Raw genomic sequence first — 17,029 nt, forward strand, 5'->3', positions numbered from 1 at the left:
AAGAGTTCTTGTGGGTCTGCCGATGGGGTCTTATCCGCTTACTCGGCAGAGCCTGAAAGGACTTTGTCAATGGGTGCTGATCCACTTATATGACAATACACCTTATGAAGGAGCACACAACCAATCCCGACCACCTGATCCTAACCATATGTTAGAACTAAGGATTGTTCCGAGTTATCCCCGAACTCTTCACAACAACCGTAACTCAAAACCCACTACGCACACATACATAATTTCTAAAAAAAAAATTATACTCATCTAATTAGATATGACAAGATTCTCTTATTGAACAACATAGACGGCCGCCCGTGCTAAACCAAGTCCTCCATTGTTCGAAGAGACTCCAGACCATATCTAAAAAGAAGAAAAGTATATACTTTTAAGGATTGGTGTCGGCTCCCGTACCCAGAATCGTATCCGCCGATACGAAAGGACCCAGAGAAAAACACTTCTCATATGTCACAACGGAACGTCTTTCAAGTAATGAGATGCAAATACTGAGTTGCATCTCCAAAATGTCGTATCTATGATGTTTTTAAGCGACATATTCTTATGAAACGAGAGAGACGTCGCTACTGCTCTCACTTCATGAGCTTTAACTTTCAACAGTCGCAACTGTTCGTCAGAACAGACCTTATGCGCGTCTGTAATGACGTTCCTCACAAAGAATGCCAGAGCATTCTTGGACATCAGTCTTGTGGGGTCTTTTACTGCGCACCAAAGACCTTGTCTAGAGCCTCCCATCTGATGCTTTCTCTGAATGTAGAACTTTAGAGCTCTTACAGGGCATAGAGATCTTTCTGCTTCTCTTCTACGAGACTCGATATGCCTTTGACTTCGAATGACTTAGGCCAGGGATTCGAGGGATTCTCATTCTTAGCTAAAAACAGGGTCTTAAACGAGCAAATAGCTGAGTCTCCCTTGAAACCTACTTTATCCTGCAGAGCATGTAATTCACTAACTCTCTTTGCCGTAACTAAAGATAATAGGAATAGGCATTTTCTGGTGATGTCTCGAAACGAAGCCAGATGAGGAGGTTCGAATCTTTCAGATGAAAGAAACTTGAGAACCACGTCTAGGTTCCAGTTCGGAGGGACCGGTTCCTTCGACTTTGAAGTCTCAAAGGACCTTATGAGATCGTGGAGATTTTTATTATCTGCCAGATCTAATCCTCTATTCCTGAAGACTGCCGAGAGCTACTTCTGTATCCCTTTATTGTGGATACAGCTAGATGAGATTGCTCTCTCAGGAATAGAAGGAAATCAGCAATTTCCGCTATAGAGGTAGTGGAGGAGGACAACTTCTTAGTTCTACACCACTTTCTAAAAACCTCCCAATTCGACTGATATACTTTCGTAGTGGAGTTTCTGCGTGCTCTTGCGATCGCACTTGCAACTTCGCGAGAAAACCCTCTCGCTCTGACGAGTCTTTCGATAGTCGAAAGGCAGTCAGAGAGAGAGCGGGGAGGTTTTGATGATACCTCTTGAAGTGTGGCTGTCTGAGAAGATCCATCCTTCTTGGTAGGGATCTGGGAAAGTCTACGATCCACTCTACCACCTCCGTGAACCAATCTTGGGCCGGCCAAAAGGGGGCTATCAATGTCATCCTCGTCTCCTTTGACGCCACAAACTTTTTTAGTACTAGTCCCAGGATTTTGAATGGAGGAAAAGCATAGACGTCTACGCGAGACCAATCTAGCAGGAAGGCGTCTACCAAAAGAGCTCTTGGGTCTTCCACGACCGAGCAAAAGACTGCCAGCCTTTTGGAGATGAATGTGGCGAAGAGATCCACATGAGGTGTCCCCCACAGCGACCAGAGATCTTGACACACCTCCTCGTGTAGGGTCCACTCTGTATGAAGGACCTGGTTCCTCCTGCTGAGTCTGTCCGCCCTCACATTCTTTACTCCCTGAACGAACCTTGTCAGAAGGGAGATGTTCCTGTGAGACGTCCAAAGCAAAAGGTCTCTCGTCAGCTCGTAAAGGAACGAGGAGTGAGTCCCTCCCTGTTTTCGAATGTAGGCAAGTGCGGTGGTGTTGTCCACGTTTACTTGCACTACTTTGTTCGACACCAGAGGTTCTAGACTCTTCAAAGCCAGATGCACGGCGAAGAGCTCTTTGCAGTTTATGTGCCAAGACACCTGCGCTGGTTCCCAGGTGCCTGACACCTCCTTCGAGCCTAATGTTGCTCCCAACCTTTCTCCGACGCGTCGGAGTACAACACTAGGTCTGGGTTCTGGGTTCTTAGAGAGATCCCTTTGTTCTCTTTCAGAGGGGGCAACCACCATTCCAGGTGCGGTCTTATCTCCACTGGAATGGGAAAGGCGTCCGAAAGTTGTCCAGTTTTCCAACTCCAAGACTTCTTGAGGAAGAATTGAAGCGGACGTAAATGAAGTCTTCCTAGCGGGAAGAACTGTTCGAGCGAGGAAAGGGTCCCTAGAAGGCTCAACCATTCCCTCGCCAACGTCTGTTCCTTCCTTAAGAAGAGAGAGACTATCTGCAAACCTTTTGCGATTCTCTCTTGCGAAGGAAATACTCGAAAACCCCGAGAATCCATCTGAATCCCCAGATAGACTAAGTTCTGTCTGGGGGTCAGCTGCGACTTCTCGAGGTTCACGAGCAATCCCAACGCTTTGATCAGATCTAAAGTTAAACGTCAGGTCCCTCCAAGCACTGTCTCTCTGATCTGGCCCTGATGAGCCAGTCGTCCAGATACAGAGAGATATTTACTCCTTTGAGGTGAAGAAACCTCGCCACATTTTTCATCAGGCTTGTGAAGACCTGAGGAGCTGTGGACAGGCCGAAACACAAGGCTCTGAACTGAAAGATCCTTCCCCCCGTCATGAAACGGAGGTACTTCTTCGATGAAGGGTGGATCGGGACATGAAAATAGGCGTCCTGGAGATCTAGAGACACCATCCAATCTCCTTGTCGCAAATGACGCAAGGACTGAGGCAGAAGTCTCCATCGAGAACTTCTCCTTCCGAACAAATTTGTTCAGAGAGCTGACGTCTAGTACTGGTCTCCAGCCTCCCGAGGCCTTCGCAACCAGAAAAAGGCGATTGTAAAACCCCGGGGAGTTTTGATCCAGTACTAGTTCTATCGCTTCTCTTGTCCCACATTTGTTCCACCATCGATCGAAGAGTATCCCTCAGCACAGGATCCTTGTACTTGGCTGTTAGTTCACGTGGTATTGACGTTAGGGGAGGAGTGTTCAGGAAAGGGATACGATATCCCTTCCTTATTACAGACAACGATGACGCGTCTGCGTTTATAAGTGTCCAGGCCTCCACAAATCCCAGGAGGGCCTGGCACCTAACTTGGTGCTTGGAGGAGAGAAGCATCACTTTCCTTTTTAAAGGGACGAAAGGCAGACCTACCTCTCTTCTCAGGAGCCTTCCTTCTTGCGGGAGGTCTGGAGTAGAGGGCCACCTCAAAAGGCTGAACAGATGTACTCGGTCCTTTCTTGTCAGGTGTAGAAGCAGGCTTCTTCTTCCTTGCTGACTGCGTCAGAAGGTCCTGAGTCGCCTTCTCAGTTAATGAAACGAGAAATGTCCTTCACCAACTGAGAAGGGGGGAACAAAAAGTCAGACCAAAAGGCGAAGACAGCAGCGCTGCCCTCTGAGCGTGGGAGACTGCCTTGGTTAAAAAGGCACTATATACCGTCCTCTTTTTTAGAAGACCTGCTCCAAACAAAGAGGAGATCTCAAACGAGCCATCCTGCACCGCTTTGGTCTATACAAGACAATATGCACAAAAGGACTTCTGGTTCGATTCCTTCAGAATCATGGGCTTTCTTGGACATCACCCCAAGGGACCAATCTAAGAAGTTGAAAACTTCCAATACATGAAAGAGTCCCTTGAGGAGATGGTCCAGTTCAGAAATGCCCCAAGTAATACGTGCCGAGTTCAGACCTTGTCGACGTGAAGCGTCAACTAAGGTCGAAAAGTCCGCTTCTGACGTAGACGGAAGAGCAATACCCATATTCTCTCCCGTCTGATACCAAATGCCTTTTTTACCAGCTAGTCTCGCTGGAGGCATGCAGAAGACCGTTCTGACTAAGTCCTTCTTAGACTTCATCCAAGAGTCTAAGGACTGAAGAGCCCTCTTCATTGAAATGGCGGGCTTCATTCTGAGAAAAGACGAAGACTTCTTCGTCTTAGCACTCGAAAACAGAGCGCGCGGAGAAGGAGGAGCGGCAGGAGTCAAGTCGTTCTCCATACTCCTCTAGAAGCAAGGCAGTCAAAACTTTATAGTTTCGACAGTCCTTCTCTTCCTTGATATTCTTCGTCCGAGTTTACTTCTAACTCGGGATCTAAATGAGTCTCTGCCCTCCCAACTCCGTACGTTCTTCCTCTGGAGGAGACAAACTCCTAATAGGAGAGGGGCTAAGGGAATGATATTCCTTCCTCTTCCCCGCTTTAATAGCCCTGGAAGGCGCCAAAAGCTCAGGCTTCTCTCCATAAATAGAAGACGCTTCCCGCTTGGATGACGCTTCTCGTCCGCCAAGCGCCCTGGCTGACGCCTCCCGCTTACGTGGCTGCTGACGTCCGGATGACGCCTCGCGCCTGGAAGACACTCCATTCTCAAAAGGCGTCCTAACTGGCGCCAAAATATTGGTTGGAGCTTCGCGTCTACAATCAGCTTTCAAAGACGCTTCATGCCTAAAAGACATCTCACGTCTCTCTGGCGTTACGTGTCTTCCGTAAGCTCCCGATCTCGCTCTCGAACCCGAAGCTTCTGCGATATGTTTTTAGAAGCTCACGTTTTGCATGACGCTTCTCGCTTAGCAGGGGAGAGAGGACGAGACTTCTTGATTGGAAGCGCAACGTCCTTCCTACGAGGCGCTAAAACTCCCACCAAAGAGGCCAGTTGTTTCTTGTACTGCCATGATAATCTTCCTTGAAGCTTCTCCCACCTCAACTGCATGACGCCTTTTCGTCATCAATCGGGGGAGAAGTAGGAAAGGGTTCTTCTGCGTCCTAGTCGGGGTGACGCTGACGCCACCTTCGCCTTCTTAATAGAAGAGGGAGCGTCATCTGAGAAACGCTCTGGGCTCGAATCAATTTCGGGTTCTTTCAAATGCCGTTTCAGAGGCCTCGATAAATCCGACTCCTTCCACCCTCGTTTAGGTGAGGGAGAGGGAGAGGATGAGAAACACTCACGAAGGACGCTTTTTCTAAAGCGCCCTTGAGCAGCCTGCCACGAAACAGAGCTTGCTGAAGGGACGTCTGACCGTTGGGGATTCCCACGACCTCCTTAAGGCTTTCGACTTTCCTTCTCCTCTGGGCATGGGAGCTTGGAAGAGGTCTAGGCCTGGGAGCGTCGCAGGGACGATCAAACGCCCCCTCCACAACACTGGGAGAACTCACTTCACTGTAATGCTCACTTTCACTAGCCTTACATTGTAAGTCCGCCATTTTGGACTTCATGTCTCGAATAGTAGCTTTCAGATCGGCGATTTCCGAGGCCGATTCCGAAAGTCACTTTGTGAATTAGACACATAGGGAGAATCTAAATCATTAGGATTAGAATAAGTATCATAAAAAGGCTCAATAGGCCTTGAACTCACACCTTTCAGACGTCTAACCCTATCCCTCTCTAACTTCTTCAAATAAGAAGTTAAAGTCTTCCACTCTTCTGCATTTAATCCCTCGCATTCATGACAAGTATTAGTAGCAGAACACTGAAACCCCCTACATTTACGACAAACAGTGTGAGGATCAACCAAAGCTTTCGGTATCCTCACCCTGCAGCCTACATTCACACACATTCTCACACTCACATTTGAATCAGACATACTGAGAAAAATCCAAAAAGCAATTCCAAAAACAGTCCACAGTAGCGAATGCCAAAAACACGATCCAGATACGTCACCAAAAAGCCGATAAACGATGATCAAAGGATGAAATAAGAATCTAAGTCAGGAGGTAATAGCAACCATGTTGATACCACCGGCGACAGAGAAAATATGATAGAAAACGGGGATGGTTCCTAGTCCTGCCGCCCAGGGCAGGCCGGTAGATCACCTGACCTACCTGTAGCGAGTGGCGCGAAATTTGAATTTCTGTCGGGGACAACGGAGTCTTAGCTATGTATATATCTGACAGGTAAGTTGATTGTATGAAAACTCTATGTAACAGCTAATATAAAATGGTGCAAAAATTATATCAAAAGTGATGAAATAATTTCTGAGATGTGTCGCTGATGCTTTTTAGTGCGAGAAGAAAGAAATTCGCGGTTGCACGCCTGGGTAACGATTGTAAACAAAACAACAGCTTTATCCGTGAGCTCCCAGTATCCCTCACTGTGCGGGATTCAAAAATTTTCACCAAGTAGGCCTATAACTATTTTTCAGCAAATTTTAAAAAAACTTTTTGCGTCGACGTTTCATACGTCAATTCAGCACCCAACCGATCATTTTCGTCGACTTTTAATACGTCCAATCGGTGTTTAAGGGTTAAAATGAATGGTTTAACCATATAAAAACCAATCTTTTTGTAAAAAAAAATCAATAAGGTTTGTTAAAATATGATTTCCAATAAAATTATATATATACTACCTACATTAGCAATACTACGTAATGTTTTTTCCCTACAAATTGTGAGTAAGAGTGTATGTGTGCATGTGTGTACTAATGCATACAAACAATATCAACATTATCATGAGAAGAAAAATAAGAAGAAAAAAAGCAAAAGATATTCACTACTTTTTATTACAAAAAATGCTGAAAACAAATAAAATGCTAGAGGTCTCAAACAAAACCCAAAAAGGGAGATCACTGGGTGATGGAAAGACTTAATACGATTAGCAGACCTGGAAGTTATCCCAGAACAGTCTTAGAATGTTTGCTGGACTGTACATATTTTGTCATGTACAACTGGTGTTTAAATCAACGAGCTTCATCTGCCACTGCAGCCCTCAGCAGACTGCAGTGGCTGGAAAATGTTCTAAGATTTAATATTAATTCTGTTTGAGAAAAAAGACAAACACAGATTTGCTTTCACTAGGATACATAATAGAATTCGGTCCCAAAAACATTACAACAAATACATGAGCCATCTTTCCTATAGATACCAAAAGAGAATTCTTTGTTTCAAGCACAAGTGCTCATATCCTTACCATAATGTAACCCATCTTTAGTTATGTATTAAATTCATTAGTAAATCTGGTAAACTCTTTCATAAATGTACTGTACATAATACAAAACAGTACTTACTGTGTAAACCAAATTAACTTCTTCTTTTGGCGTTTCTGCAGACAGCATTCGAGCATCTACTCCAACAGCTCTCAGACCCATTATCTGATCCTCCATTAGAGACACCAAAGGTGACACTACCAATGAAATACCTACAAATAAAATGTAATACAATATACTTATTCAATTAAAATGTTGTATGTAACTCCTGAAAGACTTGCAAAGTCAGAACAATTCATGGCTTGTACCATCCAAGCTCACAGAAAACTCGGCCAAAAATAGATAGCTCAAGGATGTGTCAATAAAATTTTAATTTTCCCTAAAATTATAATATTCATTATTCTATCATGTTTTCCTATTATGGTCTCACTACTATCTTCTATATCTTGCACTTTCTGCTGGAACTCCTTCTTTAATTAACTATATATACCTTTTCCATTTCTTTCTACCTGCCCAAACCGTCTCAACTTTTGAGATCTCCATTTATTGCACTTTTAAAGCCAAATTTACAAAGAAAAGTCAGTATTCGAACTAAATAATTTCTAGAATCAACAAAAAAAATCAAATGTTAGTTAGGAGCTTCAAGCAATTTTCCATCTTTTAGGTAACAAAACACATCATTCATTCAAAAATGAAGCATGGTAGTAGTGACAATATATAAAATTTCAAGAGTAATTTGTATTTTCCTTAACATACAAACATGAAGTTCTTTACATAGGATTTCGCCTTGAGCACAAGCTGGAAACTGCCATTGAAACCTATTGAAAAGGGACAGGTAGGGGGGAAGCCCTGCCTCCTGTCAGTTTGCAATCCACTTTGCCTTCCAGCCCAGGTGTCAGATGAGAGGGGAGGCTGAGGTGGAACACACATATAAAGAAGTTCAGTTTTGTACATTAGGAAAAATACAAATTACTTTTCAGATTTGATATTTGCTCCTAAACATGTACAAACCTTCATTCTTTACATAGGAGTCTTGCTCATTGGTGAGAGGAAGCTGGGTACACTCTCAACTGGTTGCTAGGTTTGTAGCGTGATTACAAAACATTTCAAATAGTACTTGTATATTTTATAATGATATATGTAATAACAAACTGTTTCCTTTGTTTGTTTATCTGTGTACAAGAATTGTGTATTGAAAAGCATTAACAATTCATGAGTAATGCTGCACATTAAAACTTCATACTATTTTGTTGTGCTGTAACTTGAAAGCTTGGTCACGAGTTGTGTTTCTTTATGTTACAGTTACTGTACAGGCAAGTGAATCATTGTATAAATTTGTGTTATGTTTTTATTTTCCAAAAAGGGCATTCATTTCATTTTGTGTTGTGTCGTAATGTAACTGCTAAGAAAGTATCTCCTAACTAACTCTATGTCTGGGTGGAACAGATTAAGCAAGAAATAAGCAAACATGGCTGAGGGACAGCAAAAATGTAAACACCTTTAATCAGTCTTTTGCAATGCCATCTCGTGTTACTGGAGCTTTGGGTGAGTAAATTATACAAATACATATCAGCTGTGTTTTAGCAAAATCAGAATTGTTTATTTCATTGGAAAATGACAATACTTCAGTGTTATAAAAGTGATACCTAGCCTACCTCAATGTGTATTCCTTTTGTTCATTAAGATATGGTACAATGATTTTCTAGGCCATCTTCTTATGGTTATCCTCAACAATATGTATATGTATATGTTGATTTGTGATCGAGAGACCAATATTGTACTAAACTGTTATTTTGTAAATATTCCTGTGAAGTATGCTATGCTTATGTAGCCTACTAATTACTGTGTTCTTTACACAGGCCTCTTCCTCTATCTTCAATTTACAAGTTGACTTATGAATTTCAAGTCCAGCATCTATGGAATTGTATTGTATTCTACTCTTAAGTTATCAAGCCCAGTGTAGCCTACACACACATCAGCCTCTCTCCCATCTAGCACCACTCATTAGTCAACCTCTACACTCACATAATGAACCCCGTAGGTTTGCCCAACCTGTGACTGTGCATGAAGGGAGTGATCAATAAAGTCTGATTCTGGCCCGCCCAACAAAGCAGTCCCTTTGCTACCTCACAGAGGAAAAACAAGTGAGTCCCTCCTTGAAATTTTATGTGCACAAGTGCAGTGGTGTTGTCTGCATGTATCCTTACTGTCCGATTGTCTACATGCATTGCAAAGTGTTGAAGTCTGCATGAAGTCTGAGGACTACTGCCTTTAACTCTGTTGACCACCTTCCTGACAACCCCTGATTTCCCAGAATGGCTCCCCAACCTAACTGTGATGCATCGGAAAACAAGTCTAGGTCTGGGTTCAGTGGAAGTAGTGACTTCCCTTCTGTCAACCTCTTTCCATCTCCATCAACACAAGTCCCAGCACCCTGGGAGAGGAAGGAAGTGAAAGGAGGGAGAACCAGTCATTAGCACAACTCTCTCTCAGTGACCAAAGACCTTTCAAGTGGAGCTATCTGTCTCAATAGGGAAGCTGGGCTAGTTACACAACTTGTCAAACAGACAACATAGAACCCAAGGAGTGTCCAAGGGCTTCATGGTAAAAGCAAGTAAAGATGGTCTGATATGACTATACTCCTGCATGCAACACACCTGTCCTTCTCATTGGACCAGTCATACCCACGCTTTATTGTCTCATGGAGCTAGAAAGAAATTGAAGTCTTGGACACCTCTTTATCATTGTATCAAGTCTGGGAACCGCTCTTTCCCTAGCCAAAAGGGGGCCACCAGAGTCATTGAGACTAATTTGTTTATGACCTCCCTGATAAATGAAAGGTGGAAAGGCGTAGACGTCCAGACCCGTCCAATCTTGCAGCATTGCATTCGTCTTCCAAGTGACACCTGATTCTTGTCTGCCCAAAGTATCAGTTCCTGAGCCACTTGAAAAAGGGAAAAGGAATGTGTTCCCCCCTTGTTTCTTGACATACGACAGAGCCGTTGAGATGTCGGAATGTACAGTCACCATTTTTCCCTCACACTAGGGGAGAAAATGCTTGCAGACCTAGAAAAATCACTCTTAACTCCTTTACATTGATGTGGGAACTTCTGAACTCCTTCGGCCAAGTTCCCAATACCTCCTTGTTCCCCACATGAGCTCCCCAACCTAGGTTTGTGGCATTGGAATACAAGTCTAGGTATGGGTTCAATGTAAGAAGAGACTTCCCTTCTTGAAGTCTTTCTTCTGACAACCACCATTGAATGTCCTTCTTGATTTCTGCCATTATCGGAAACACAAAAGTCTTGAGCAGTTTTCTTGCTCCAATTTGCTTTGACAAAAAATTAAAGTGACCTTATTTGGTGTCTCCCTAGTTTCCCAAACTTTTCGACTGAAGCCAGTGTTCCTAGAAGGCTCATCCATCAAGTCGCCGAACATTACTGAAGGGATGGAAAACGTCTGATGCAAAGGAGACGAGTTTATCCTTTTGGGGGAGAGGAAAACCTGAAAATTCTGAGCATCCAGAATCATTCCCAAATATAGAATCCATTGATTGGGAATGATCTGAGATTTCTCCATGTTCATCAAAATTCCTAGTATCTTCGTACGAAGGAGAGTCCTCAATAGATCTTCCAAGCACTTGTCCTTCGACTGAGCTCTGAGCAGCCAGTCGTCCAAATAAAAATCACAATTTTTGAAAGTAAATTGTATATTTCCTAACTACACAAACCTGAGGTCCTTTAAATAAGGAATTACTTTCAGCATAGGCTGGAATATAGTCGTTAAACTCTTGAACTAGGTGGTTAAGCAGTAACTACTGTCTGGTAGGCAAGTAGGCCCACCTGCCTGGATGTAAACACTCCACTCTGCCTTTCGGCCCAGGTTTCAGATTGAGGGGTGGCATGAGGTGGGCATAAATGTAAAGGACCTCAGGTTTGTATAGTTATGAAAAATACAATTTACTTTCAAAATTTGTGATTTGTTCCTACACAATATACAAACCCTCAGTCCTTTACATAACCTGGGCTATTCCTCCTGGTCGTAAGAGCGAGTAAGAGTGCCCTGCTGCCTCTGACAACTTGATCAGAGTATAGGAACTGCATGATCAAGAGTCAGTCCTCTGGGCCTTTTTGAAATGAGTGAGGAATCATGACTCATCCAAAAAAGGGCTGAGAAGAATATTTTAGAGTCGGAGGCATTAATGCAAAGTTCTGGGAAGGGTTTCCATTATTGCCAGTCTCCTTCCTCCCCTTGCTTGGGGAAGGGCCAGGATTGCTTCTATGATTTTGATAATAAAAATAGAGAGGAAAGTTGATGTGCAAGCTTACCGCATCAATCACCAGACCAACAAGTGTAAGTTCGAGTCCTATCCTCAACCTGAAGAGAGAGAAGTAGAAGGACGAGAAGGGGAAGGTGGAGAGGCCAGTCACTCTCGCATCGTTCTTACCTCTAGAACCGCACACCATGGGCGAGATGCAACTTGTCCTCTTGAAGGAGCTGGGTAAGCAAACACAACTTGTGAGCATCCACCACTGGTCCAAGGACAAGAGGTTCCAAGGACAAATGTTGAGCATGAGACATGGGCCTTATGCGAGAATTCCGAGCCAACCAGACCTAAGTCTGTGATTGCCGGGCAGAGATTTGAATGGGCAGTTAACCCTCGATGGAGGAGAAACTACAAGACAAACATAATCTCAGAGCATAGGCAGTATTCTGCCACTCCCTACACTGAGTTGCCGGGTAGCGTATTCCACATTTGGCTAAAACCCTCAAATGCAAAAAAAGATACACTCGAGCATCTGCATTTTAACTGAAATGGGAGAGAAATGAAGTTTTCATAATAAAACTAATATTGTAATACTTACCTGAACACCTGAATCAGCCCTGGTCACTGACCAGCCCAAACTATATCCCCACATATTTACCCACTAAGTGGGTAATTTTAACTGTCAGTGTTACCAACGCTGCAGGTAAAATCTAGTCAAATGAGTTACCTGTGTTACCGTTGGCAACGCTGCTGCAAATACCAGCCATCAGAGGCCTGTCTCCTAAATTGAACCATTCACTATCAAATTGAAGTGGGGAGGAGGGTGGGAATCATTCAGGTATTCAGGTAAGTATTACAATATTAGTTTTATTATGAAAACTTCATATTGCAATACACTCCCTGAACACTTGAATTAGCCCAATTAATAACATTTACACGGAGGTGGGATCAATCTAATTCAGCAGCCTGACCTGTCCACGGAACATACGCCGGTAACTCATAAACAACCTACCATGTATAAAAGCATGTATCCTCACCTAGTTATCTAACTCGGAGGTGAGGATGTTTGCAAATAAAGTACTTCAACATCAGTGTTGAGTCTAAGGTACCGTCTGAGTCAGAAGTACTTCCCATGTGATTAGCTATACTTATTCATGGAGGTTAAAACAAATCTCCTCACCTGGTCGTCCAGCTCAGTAGGTGAGGATGCTTGCAGAGGAAGTACCATACAGTCAGTGTTGAGTCCAAGGTACCGCATGAGTCTGTCTGAAGAACCTCCCATGAGGTATTCTATACCTCGCATGTATGGAGGGGAAATGGTGAACCTCCCATTGTGGCTATCTAGCCTCTCATGTATGGAGGAGAAGTTGAGTGTGCAGGACCTTCAGTTTTCTACTTCTCACTGATGTAGATGACTTCTGCTGAAGAAGTTGTAGTTATTCCAACGTGACCATCGGGATCTGCCTAACCTCAAGGGCCTAAAGGAACAATACACTCAGTCTAAGCTTGACCAACAGAAACACTAGAGTTCATTTAGACTATCACTGCCTCCCTAAACTTTCAACACCCTAACTCTACCAAGCCAACTATAAAACTGAGTTACCACAACGACAGGACCCCGCGAGTAACATCTCTAAAGAAACTGAAATTCCCTATGGTAGAGCGTTGTGGAAAAACCACACCGACTCTCAAATAACCACCTACACTATCACAGACAACGAAACATTCCTCCAGAAGCCACAGGGTAGCCCTTCGCGATACTTTGCACCCTTGGATTGACTAAGAACCCCTTCTTATGAATGTTCAGATAGCGCTGAGGCAAGTGATTTAACAATAAGTCCCTCCTCTCCTTGACAAGAACATAGTACAAACATCCGAAATGTTAGTCTGGTATGCAAACCCTCTCGAAACCAAAGTGAAGAGGTTGTCAAACAGGCCAGGCTCTGAGAAACACCCATCAACTCTCACTACATCCACACAGAATGGGACAAGGCCTCCCACTGGCTGTGAGGTGTCTTCCAAATACAAGCACGATCCGTAACCCCTACCACACGAATCAATGAAGGAACCCAATAGAGAAAAACCCCAACTGACTTGTAAACCAGAACTTGGACTCTGACAGAAGAGTTACCCGCTAACTCTTACAGAAAGTGATGCTAGCCTAAGTCGTCTTCCCCAAAAACTGCCTGACTCGCCAAAACCAGATCAGCCTACTTGATGTTTGAGACACTACTGGTTTTGTTGAATACAACATAACAAACATTACCTGAATTAACTGTGAGATTCCTCCGGAGCCTGGAATGTGAGAGAATGGACAAAGTCCACTATCTGTTTATACTCGTTTCCTTCGCAGGACATGTGGAATTGAATCCGGGTTGGCTTGTTTAATGAAGTAGAGTATTTGTTGTCTAATACCTTTAAGAGAAATCGTGCCACCTTTCTCTCTAATGAAAAGGGGACCTGAAGATGTTGCGGAAGTTCTGGCTACGAAGGATCTAAGGGTAGTGACAGGACACAATGATGTGTCCTGTGTTAGAGGGATGATTTTCCATGGAGCCCATCTATTTTGTGGGTCCTCATTCTTAGCCAAGAACCTCCGGTCTGGGGATAGTAGTACTTCCCCTGACGGGAGGAATTCTATGTGGTCTGGATTCCTTGAGAGAGCCGAGAGTTCAGATATTCTGGCACCTGAGGCCATAGCCATTAGGAATAAAGTTTTTCTTAATAGGGTTATATACGAGCATGATTCATTATTAGTATCTGAGGCTAATTTGAGTACATCATTCAAGAACCAAGTGACCATATATGGGCGGTCAGTTGGTCTTAGGCGGACACATGCTCTTGGAATGGAGGAGAAGTATGCATCTGACAACCTGAAAAATTTTCTTCAAAGCCGACTTGATTGTTGTAATTACTGGCAGCTAGGCCTTTCTCAAAGAGAGTTCTAAAGAACGAAATTGCCAGATTCGTGGTCATTTTGTGAGCATCTGATTCCTTCAGGAATTTAGCCAATTTTTTGACTGCCGAATCATATTGCCTGAGTGTTGATTCTCTTTTATCTGATTCTATAAATACAATGTTAAATGGATCGATACTCACGTCCTTTTGGGCTGCAAACTTCATGAAGTCCATAAAGTTAGGGCAATCAGAATTCTTGAGGAAATTGACACAGTTTGAGTTTGTACTATCTGTGTCAGTTTCGGGCGTGGGATCTGTTTGGGTCGGAGCTTCAATTCTAGAAGAAGCGGAAACCAGTTGCTTTTCGGCCAATTGGGTGCCAATAATGCTACTTGTCCTGTGAAAGAGCGTAACTTGTGCAGGACCTTCATCAGAAGATTCACCGGAGGGAATAGATAAATCTTCTGCCAGTTGTTCCAATCTATGGTCATCGCATCTGTGGCATAGGCTAGAGGGTCCAGGTTGGGTGCCACATAACATGGCAGCTTGTGGTTGTATTCTGTGGCGAATAAGTCTACTTGAAGGTCCGGGATTTGTTTGCAAATCCACCGAAATTAATTCTTGTCCAGAGACCACTCCGATTCTAGTGGAGTTGTCCTGGAAAGTGTGTCCGCAATCACATTCTTGACTCCTGCCAGGTGGGTTGCTGACAGGTGCCAATGATTTTTCGCCACTAAAGAAAATATTGCAATCAGCACGTGATTCAGTTTGCTTGACCTGGAACCCCCTCTGTTTATGCAGTGTACCACCACTAGACTGTCCGAGACAATCCTCACATGACTGTTCCTTGTTGGAGTTAGCCGTTTTAAGGTCAGGAAAACTGCCATAGCTTCTAGCACATTCATGTGGAACTGGCGGAACGTATCCGACCATATCCCATGAACCTTCTTGTATTGTGAATATCCCCCCCAGCCACTCAGTGACGCGTCTGTATGAATTGTCAAAGACGGCGGAGGGAATTGCAGTGGTACTGCCTTGGTCAGGTTCCTGTGCTTCGAAACTTAAATAAAAGGGAACGAACTGGAATAGTTTATTAACTGATCTGGTATTTAGGAAACTTATAAGTTGTTCTTGAGAGAAAGAAAACTAGTGAGTCCTGAGACATCTGAACTTGACAGCAGCTGGAAGCAAAGTGGAGTGCAGACCAACAGGTGGGCGAGTTTCCCCCTAACTGTTGGTAGTTAACTACCTTCTCAATAATGTCGAATTGTGCATTTCCAGCTCACGCTTGAAGCTAAATTCCTATGTAAAGAATGAAGGTTTGTATTTGTGTAGGAAGAAAACTATTTTGGTATCTTGCTTAAAAAGTAAATAGGGACTTGCATGGCACCAAAAGCATCACTACGTATACCTTTGAAGATTTTTAAAGCTAAAATTATTTTTGGAATTTCCAATAATTGTGGAAACAATAGTATAATCATTATTTCCAAGCCAATTAATTACTCTATCACTGAAATATCATCACAAAATTTTTTATTTAGACCCCTCAGTTCCATGCTTACACTTGCATACAGCCACCCCAAAAAATTTGCTCTTAATTAAGAGATGACAATTTAAGCAAAGGAGAGTACAAGAAGTTGCCCTGAGTAAATAGTGCCATTAGTAGCATCCAATTTTGTTTTTGACATTTACCTTTACAAATAAGAGCTGGCAACTGGTAGCACAGACTTTTCCCTCCACCCGTGGGCATGATAAGAATACAGTCAGTACCAGAAAGAGTGGCATTCATAGTAGGTAGCTGATAAGGACGGAACTCAGAGATGCGGAATACTGAATTCCTAATCTCATCTAACTTGGACGACCATGGGAAATCTGTGGGGACAAAACTGTGTACAGTATCTGCATTCTTTTTATGATAATTACAACTCTGAATAATCTCAAATTTCTTGAGACAAAACCTCAAATTTTAACAAAATTTCAGCATTTACCAATAATAATATCTAAACCAATAATTTTCCATGCATACAGACATATCTTTTCCTACTGCTTTTATAGACAGCAGAGCAGAAATAAAAAAAAGTATTAAAATGCTAATAAAAAAATCAAGCAAAGGTTGATAAGATTTGAGAGGGCCCAACCAATAATAAAAAAAAAAAACCGGCATCACTCGTGACTGGGTTTGATGATTAAATATTTACTCAAACTGGAGGTCCTTGATGTAACCAGAGAAAATGCAGTAGTCTGAGTAGAATTTGTTGCTGTGGTAGAAGTCTTGGGAAGTCTACAAGGAGGTTGAGGAGATCTGGAAACCACTTTTTGTGGCCAAAAGGGGGCCACTAACGGCATTGAGAGGTTGCTGTGTGACCTGAATTCGTTTATCACATCCTTCATCATATGGAAGGGTGGAAAAGCATAAACATCAAGATTTGACCAATCCTGGATCATCACATCCATTGCCCATGCCAGGGGATCCAGGACTGGCAAACAATACAAGGGAAGCCGATGATTCCTCGTTGTTGCAAACAGATCTATCAACAGTTTCCCCCACTGCCACCACAAGTCAGTGCACACTTGTAGACTGAGTGTCTACTCCGTCGGTAGCACTTGCTTGCGATGACTTAACTCATCCACAATTACATTCAGTTTCACCTGAATAAACCTGGAGACAATCTGGGTGTGATTGTTGTGAGCCCAAAGGAGCAGATCCCTGGCCACCTCGAACAGGGA

The 17,029-nt window shown here is 43.2% G+C and overlaps 1 protein-coding gene across 1 annotated transcript in view; it reads right to left on the reverse strand.

Annotated features, from left to right (window-relative positions):
- Positions 1–17,029, reverse strand: part of LOC135222432 (ATP-dependent DNA helicase Q1-like) — a 196,984-nt gene that overhangs the window by 144,056 nt on the left and 35,899 nt on the right. The window contains exons 4-5 of the mRNA XM_064260519.1: positions 15,995–16,174; positions 7,219–7,349 (exon numbers count right to left, since the gene is read on the reverse strand). Of these exons, the coding sequence (XP_064116589.1) occupies positions 7,219–7,349; positions 15,995–16,174 (311 nt within the window). The remainder of the gene's footprint in view (positions 1–7,218; positions 7,350–15,994; positions 16,175–17,029) is intronic.

Source organism: Macrobrachium nipponense, chromosome 3 (assembly GCF_015104395.2).
Source record: "Macrobrachium nipponense isolate FS-2020 chromosome 3, ASM1510439v2, whole genome shotgun sequence".
In the NCBI taxonomy this organism is placed as follows: Eukaryota; Metazoa; Arthropoda; class Malacostraca; order Decapoda; family Palaemonidae; genus Macrobrachium; species Macrobrachium nipponense.